The 9045-nt window shown below is 34.2% G+C and overlaps 1 protein-coding gene across 1 annotated transcript; it reads right to left on the bottom strand.

Moving 5' to 3' along the window:
• Positions 1-1745: 1745 nt before the first annotated feature.
• On the bottom strand, positions 1746-5141 carry LOC149554771 (ABC transporter G family member 39-like). The gene is made up of 4 exons (XM_089829018.1): positions 5045-5141; positions 2334-2500; positions 2168-2251; positions 1746-1892 (listed from the first exon to the last, which is right to left on the bottom strand). Exons 1-4 carry the CDS (start codon positions 5139-5141, stop codon positions 1746-1748), a joined length of 495 nt encoding a protein of 164 aa, XP_089685144.1.
• Between the last annotated feature and the right edge of the window lie 3904 nt (positions 5142-9045).

The following is a 9045-nucleotide window of genomic DNA, read 5'->3' as shown; positions in this document are numbered from 1 at the left end:
TTAAATATATTAACTCCCTTTAATTTGGAAATCTCCCTTTATGACTGAACTTCACCTTTAATCGTGACCATTGATTGAAATCGATCTCAACTGTTGATGAATTCCAGGAAAGTCTATTTAAGAGACCCTCATCTCTTCATTTTGAAAGGTTGAATGAGAATTTGCATCGAATTGTTGCTAGAATTCATACTCACATTTGCTCATATTCACATACGCAAAGATTAAGTTTGATGAAAAGTTGACCAGATTTAACCACGATTGACTTGAGTTGACTAGTTTCAAAAAAAATTTAAAATAATTAAACAAACTTATTTAATTAAATGGAGTACTTCTAATTAATTAAACAAAGTTATTTAATTAAATAAGAAGCCTTTCCTAATTAATTAAATGAAGTTATTTAATTAAATAAGAAAAGTGTCTCTAATTAATTAAAGTTTATTTAATTAAATAGAAAAAGTAATTATGAGAGCAAATCTCATTTTATTAAATTAAATATCTCAACAAAATCTCTCTTGAGTTCAAAAAGGAAAATTTCTAGTTCACTATTGAAAAAAATTGAGTTAAATTAGTTAACTCCTTTTTCTACTCAAATTGAATCAGTTAACTCCTTATTTGACTAAAACTAAATCTGTTAACTCCCTTTAATTTGGAAATCTCCCTTTATGACTGAACTTCACCTTTAATACTGACCGTTGATTGCAATCGATCTCAATTGTTGATGAATTTCAGGAAAGTCTATTTAAGAGACCCTCATCTCTTCATTTTGAAAAGTTGAATGAGAATTTGCATCGGATTGTTGCTGAAATTCATACTCACATTTGCTCATAGTCACATACGCAAAGATCAAGTTTGACCAAAAGTTGACTAGATTTAACCACGGTTGACTTGAGTTGACTAGTTTCAAATTTATTTTTTGAAATAATTAAACGAAATTATTTAATTAAATGGAGAACTTACTTTTAATTAATTAAGCAAAGCTATTCAATTAAATGAGAAGCCATTCCTAACTAATTAAATGAAGTTATTTAATTAAATAAGAAAAGTGTCTCTAATTAATTAAAGATTATTTAATTAAATAGAAAAATTAATTATGAGAGCATATCTCATTTTATTAAATTAAATATCTCAAGAAAATCTCTCTTCAGTTCAAAAAGGGAAATTTTCAGTTCACTATTGATAAAAAATGAGTTAAATCAGTTAACTCCTTTTTCTACTCAAATTGAATTAGTTAATACCTTATTTTACTCAAATTAAATCTGTTAACTCCCTTTAATTTGCAAATCTCCCTTTATGACTGAACTTCAACTTTAATCCTGACCGTTGATTGAAATCGATCTCAACCATTGATGAATTCCAGGAAAGTCACTAATAGATTTGGCATCGATTTGCGACGGCTATGTGTCGCAATTACGACAGCAATTTGTTGCCACTGCGACAGATATAGACGTTGTAGTTATTTAGTCACAATTTACGACATCTACCCTTGCCATGGCAATTGCGATGCCTATTCGTCGCTATGCAGCCACCTTGTTGTCCCGTCATCCTCGTCGCAATTCTTGTGTTTTCCATCGCAATTGCGACAGGGTTGTCGTCACACCTACAAAAACCCCATCGCAATTGGAGGGTAGGTGTGACGGCAACCGCATCACAATTCTCGTGTTTTCCGTCACAATTAGGACGCCAACCCCTCCAATTGCGTCGAGGTTACTGTAGGTGCGATGGTGGAAGGAGTAAAACTAAAAAAATTAATTTTGTGCTTTAAGGTAGTCAGATGATTTATAGATTTCACTAAAGTTGGCACCTAGACGGTGCTCTTCTGACATAGAAGTTACTTCCTGCATCCACGTAGCTAGATTATAACCTTCCTTGATCTGTGGAACCCCCTCAATGGCCTACATGAATCATTTTCAATTAGCTAAAACATATATGATGATTGCAGCTAGTGCTTGACTCTTAAGCTCAACGTATTGAGAGTGTTTGCTAAAAGCTTAGTGGTCAACACTATCCGACATGACCAATTCCTTGTATATAAAATCAACTTCCTATTGGTTCTAGTACAATAAACTATGACTACTTACAACTCCAAAATTCAAACTACTCATCAAAAGGTACCAGATTCAGATCTAAATCTCTCAACAGAATAAAACCGTAGTGGATGGCATCTTACCGAAAAATATTTTATAAGTTTGTTAGAATTGTGACCAAGTGGACCTGCATAGATAAGCTGACCTCCTCGCTTCATTAAGAATAGCTGCAGCATATTTCATTTAGCTTTAAGAAGATGCCAATTTCAAATGCTTCACAAAGCTATTTTAAGAAAACCAAATCTTTACCTCGTCAAATACCTCGAAGATATCAATACTAGGCTGATGGATTGTGCAAACAATAGTTCTCCCCGTGTCAACTATATTTCTTACTGTTCTCATAATTATAGCTGCTGCCCGAGCATCCAAGCTTGAAGTTGGCTCATCCATGAATATAATTGAAGGATTAGCCCAACCTTCAGTCCAGGAAGCCCAACCAAGGCACCTCTCAAAGCAGTGAGCTCCACAAGTTCCATTACTTCATCCACAAACATCTGAACATTGAATTTCACATTGTAATATTACATATATAATTAAATAGAATAAAAACAAAAATAGAGCAATGAGGCTAGAGTAGGAATTTAGAATATTAAAAAACAAATAAAAAAGATGGTGCCAAAAGAATTCCAGATTAATATTCATCGGGAGTTCAATTTAGAAGGAGATTGTTACGGTGAATATTTTCGTAACACTTATCAAATCTTTGGTAGCCAGCAACCTCTTTGAACTGGACTTCAACTAGGTTGTTTATCCAGTAGTAGTGAGTCAAGGCATTAATAACGAGAAGTCAAATGGAGATCCTGATATTCAATGCTCACAAGATCAAAACAGCTTTCGTGTATACACCAAATTTATGGTTGGCAATGAAACTAGGGCTAGGTTTGAGGCACCTACCAAGCTTCTGCATGCTCAATCTGTCAAGTAGATGAGGACACTACCAATAATCTATTTCTCAATTATAAGTGGACTGTTCAAATTTGGTGTCTACACAGCTACAATTCTCTATAGCCATGCTTGGATTGATGATCCAGATATCAAGAGATTTAAATTTAATTATGTTACGTTAATTTTAAGCACAACTGCAAAAGATTTAAGACAACAATGTAGCTCCAGAACATTGGCTTTCCACATTAACTCCAACATTGCGCCCATGCCTATCTTGGGAAAAAGTGAATCATTCAATTACATAAGAAGATTCTATAAATAAAAACTGTTGAGTAAACAATCATAACCAAGACATCTTACCAAAACCAAAAAAATCACTGAAAATTCAATCTAAAACATTCAAATTTGCTATGTTAAAGTAAGTCTAAGTCTAATGACTTGAAGCTGACAGTCTTTTAACAATTCAAAACAATGTCCTAAGAAGAACACCCATCCCTTTGCAAAAAAGCAATTATCACATCCTTTCAAAAGCAAACTGATACAATTTTCACCATTTCTTAAGTCTCCATGAAATTTGTAGTCACAACTGATCTTCTCAATATACTCATGTTTCCTTTCTAAATATTAATCTACATCTTACCTTTTCATTTCAAATGTTGCACCATTAATTCTTCACACATCTAAATTATTTTATACCCATCAATGACTATTAATTGCATTTGAGCTTCAAATCACTATCATCTAGTAAACATTTATTTGACATCACAGAAGTGTAAAGACAATTTAAAGCTGTTACTTCTTGATCCTTGACTCTTTTCATTCAATCAATGATGTTAGTAGATGAATTATACTTACATTATGTTTTATCCAATCTGTAGCAGAAAATAGACATCAATCTATTTTCTCCCTTTAGTGAATCCTCCATCCTGATGCTTGAGATAGCATACTGAACTTTCATTGTCAAACCAAGTCCAAAATAAGCATGTTTTACCCCAGGGAAGAAAGGACAAAAGATATACTGATACAATTTTTCATTTACTAATACTTACAACTCTTGCTTGAAGTTTCGAAAAACCACCAGAGCCGAGCTTGTGTGTCCCATGCTTTTCTAGTCTTGCCTTTGTTGCCTTTGATGTGTCAGGCAATCTATGAAATGTTTGAAATATGTTAGATAGTATAAATATGGAGGTTAATTAGTACATAATTAGATTCTCAATAGTATCACATACCTTGTTGTACTCTCCACTAGTGTAATATTATTTTTCTTGTCAGCTTTATACTTTCCATCCAAAATCAGAGCCTGCCACTCAGCCTCAGGAACATAGGGCGGACGCTCGTACCTGGGGTTATCCCATAAATTTTTTCTGTACTGGTCCCTAATATACTTCAAACATAAACCATCTTTTTTAAGGAGCTTGTTTCTCTCGAATGCATGAGGTCCAAAGAGTTGGGTCATGCTCTCTATAAGATCATCCTTCAATGATTTGCGTTGCTGATTCCACCTTTTAAGTAAAAAAAAACATGTTAGACTCATAAATGAAGTGAAGCTACCTTTAATATAGTTCAAGAAATGGACGAAAAGGAAAACTATTATAGAAATGATATGAAATCAAAATAGTGGTTTGGGGTTTTAGTTAGGATATGATGTTCCACCAGGTACGCATGGTGGGCCCAAATATTCGCAAACACTCATCACCAAGTTTTCTCCAAAAAAGATCATTCCCTACAAAACAATCATGGGATCATTAGTCGATGAAGAGTGATCAAAAACTAAATTACTATTATATCACTATAGAATAATAATAACTTTAAAGTACCTAGAACTTTGGCTACTTTTAATGGAATGCATTCATCGTCGCTGACGATCAATGTGACATCCTTCACCATTCCCGTACTAGGAACATAGGAACATCAAGGAAATGATGTTGCAGGTCCTATTGCAAAAAGTTTCATAAGTTTCATAAGTCTTTGTCATGATTGAAGTATAAAAGAACAAATGATAATTGATGTTATAAAGTTGTAAAAAAGAAACTATTTGTTGCTGTCATAAGAGAGAAAAAGAGGGATTTGTGTACCAGCAGATGGTGCAACAGTTGATGCATGTAAGCTGTGTGTTGCTGACTCAGCAGTCGGAAAGAGATTTGTGGTTTTATTGGATGGAGGTGGCGTCATCGTAGGATTCAATTGATGTGAAGCTAAAGAATAAAATTGTTAGGGCATGCATAAATATAGAACGTATGGACTAGCATGGACAAGATTGTTAGAGCATTAAAAAAAAGGATTGTTCAAGCATGTATTGTCAATGATTATGATCATTCCTATATATATTCAGTGGAAAACAGAAGTGGCGAATAGAACATGTGATCTACTTGAACCACCTGCAGCACCCTCATCATGGGAACGGGGCTCGAAATCAAGCAAAAAACTCTGTAAAGACAACGCATCCATATTTTAATTAATGCCATAAAAGAGCATAACATAAAAACCATTATTGAACTCTTGTTATAATTAAAAATTTCATTAATACTTACTTTTAAGGACTCAGAGGTGTGCAACAATTCAGATGCCCTATCTTTTATTTGTTGAGTCATAGGCTTTATGGTTGCCAAACGTAGAATTTATTTGCTAATTTTCTTTAAATTAATTTTAATCAAACCGATCGAGTCATCGGTCTCTGCTAAATCAATATAGAAAGGGTCCTGCTTAGGGGGGGCTTGCTGAGGGACTACAGGTTCCTTTCCCTCCCTTCGACCACTAGCCCTCTGTGACAACAATAGTATTAGTATTATCAAAATTACTCCAAAACAATAAAGAAAACAACATTAAAAAAATAACATTTTGCTTCTATCTAGTTTGCACAATTACAAATGAGTTTTACCTACTCATGTGTAGATGAGCCGGGAGCATCGTCAGCATCCCCTTCGGGTAGTTGCTCCATATTGTGCCCTTGTGTCAAAGATGAAGTATAAAAATGTTAGCCAAAAATTTATTGACTAAATGGTATGTTGGAGTCATTGATTAGAAGTTGGTTTAATAGTATGTACCACCCCCATGATAGTAGCCTCATTTGTATCTATGTGGTTCAAATTGTAATCAATAAGAAGCTCTTCCCCTGCACGTATTGATTTAATCGCACAGATGAATACACGATTTCCCTCACGTGCCTCAAAATGCAATTGGGTTGCTTTATAGTTGACCCAGGTCATGTACTATTTATAAAACCTGCAATATTCCCTGTTGCTTTTGGCCTTCCATCAATGTATATAGCCACACTTTTACTTTGATTATTGTCTTGCTGTTGTATATAATTTGCCGAGAGGGCATACCTACGCATACTTTTTTTATATTTAACAATATGCATCCAACTTTTGTAATCGTAACATGGTCCAACATACTCCATCAATTCAGAAACTTTGTTGTAAGACACCTTTATGCCATCCATAGAAAATAGCACCAAACCATGTAGTGATAATGGTTCTATGTGATATATCCTCTCGTTAACACAAAAATCAGTGTTTATTGGAGGAAGTTCCTTGGGTACCCAATGTTTCTGTAGATGTTGGTACCTCAAGGGCACCTCGATGTCGCCTTCCATATCATCATCATAAGAACATGACCCCCCTTGAGCAAGGAAAAATTTCATGTGTTTATTGAATTTCCTTCTAGTCCTTTGACCTCTAGTTAATCTCCCTGTTCTAGATAAACTGCATGTCTCACTTTCCTCTTCTATTCCTATATTTCCCTCACTCGAGGAAGACACTTCTGACAAATACCTATTCGTTGGTACCTGCAAATGGGAGAGATCTTAGAAGACATCAATCTTACTATTGATAAGTGTATTAAATAGACTGTCTATAAGGAGTATTGACTTATACCTATCGATCCATGAGACTGTGCGGGATGCTCCTAAAAGGGGTTCAATTTCCTACAAATGTAATTCAATTATCGTGAGCATAATCACATCATAATCATAATCACATCCATCATTAGCATCACATAAAAATTAAAAACATTAAAAGGTACACAATAAAACACTTAAATCAGGCTCACATTATAAGCCTACTAGGGAAGTAGGCCTAGTGAAGGGCTAAACCTGGGTTTTGTATGAGCTGATGAGTTGAGGGCTTAGTCACATTGGGGACATGCTATTCAAAGTTGTTTGATGTGTGTGGAGGTGGAGGAAACACCTAGACTAAAACCACTTGCATAACATTTTGAAATTTAGTTAGATATTTTATATTAATTAAGATAACTATAATTTCTTCCAAAACCCATTATAATAATTTTAAAATGGATTAGCAGTATTCTATTTGTAGTTGAAACTTGTAGCTTTTAAATAGATAATGAATAAACTATGTAACCATATATATAAGACAAATATATTTCTAGCAAGAAATGAATATTAAATAGATTAAGGATTGATGGCATACCTCTAAATTCCATCATCATCATCCTCGTCATCATCATCATCATCATCATCGTCGTCCTCGTCATCATCATCGTCGTCGTCATCATCATCCTCCTCACCATCATCGTCATCATCGTTGTCGTTGTCGTTGTCATCATCAACATCATCATCAACATCAACATCATCTTCATCATCATCATCAGTAGCAGCATCATCGTCATCATCATCTTCTTCTTCTTCATAAAAATTAGTGTCAGGAACATCATCCAATAACTATTGATCATGATCACCATCTACATCATCTTCTACTTCTTCGGTATCTTCTTCTTCCATCGCATTATACTTTACTAGCCTTGCTCTTGGTTCATGTCTAACAACAAATGACCAACCCAGTTTATGTGGAACCTCTGAGTAAAATACTTGCTCACATTGGCTTGGAAGAACATAAGGCTCATCCCCAACTGGCTCAAACGACCTTGTATTAACCATTGTAAATCCATTATCATGTTCAATAATAGTTCTATCAGGATCATTTGGATTAAGTCGTAGCCTGTACCATTTGACAACGAAGAGTACTAAATCTATTTCCCTTTGCGTAACATTGGAATCTCCATTACAATGAGCTTCTTTAACCAATGAAGATACACCTTCCCATGTTAATGTACGACCAAAATGTTGACATCATTCAATCCATACCATCATCCAATCAAGATTGTTTGCAATATACAAATGTAGTGCATCCCACTCTCGAGCACCTGTACAAAAAAAAAAAAGACAACTTACAACCGATTTATTTTGAAGATTATGAAATAATTTATTACAATAACATCTTATAATTTATTACCTCTCACTTTCCTCAATGTACCTTTCCCCATCAAGTATTCCCCTTATAATTTTTTAAAAGGCTCGAGATCCCAAATGCGATCTACATGGATATTTGATGCAAACTTAGGAAGATATTCAGTAATGTACACCATAGTCTGGTATACCATATATCCCTCTACCATAGAACCCTTAGGATGTGCTCTTTGTCGAACCAAAGCCTTCAAAGATTTCAAATGCCTCTCAACCATCCACATTGACCTAGTGTGTACAGGTCCACACAATTCAATCTCCTCAACTAGGTGTATGAGGTAGTGTTCCTATGCATTGAAAAAAGTTGGAGGTAGACACTTTTGCATTTCACACAATAAATGAGGAATTCTTCTCTTTAAATAGTTTATATCTTCTTTATGGATTTCTTTAGATGACAACCACCTACATTAAGAGATTCAAGTCACAAAAAAATATATAGATATGAGACTTTACAAAATAATATACAATAGATTACATAGCAAGAAAAACAAATCATGAATATAATAAATATATACAACAAATTGAACAGATATTACTGCTTACCTCATATATTTTCCAAGATCATATATGACTTGTTTGATGTTATTATTGAAGTGCTCTAGGAGAGATAGAGGAAGCACGTACTGCAGTAATTATAAACCAATCATTTCATTATTTTCTAACATAACATAATGAACAATTCACATAGTTTATGAATATATTGTAAATACAGAAGAACATAACTTACCTTGACGAAAGTATGCCAATCATGCGTTTTGAGCCCTGGCCCAAATTCACTTTTTTTTGATATGAGATTGTTTATGTTCGCAGCAA

Source organism: Cupressus sempervirens, chromosome 5 (genome assembly GCF_028749045.1).
Source record: "Cupressus sempervirens isolate cs-2001-9-10 chromosome 5, ASM2874904v1, whole genome shotgun sequence".
In the NCBI taxonomy this organism is placed as follows: Eukaryota; Viridiplantae; Streptophyta; class Pinopsida; order Cupressales; family Cupressaceae; genus Cupressus; species Cupressus sempervirens.
The sequence above is the reverse complement of the archived record's forward strand: the minus strand, read 5'-3'. Positions and strand labels throughout refer to the sequence as shown.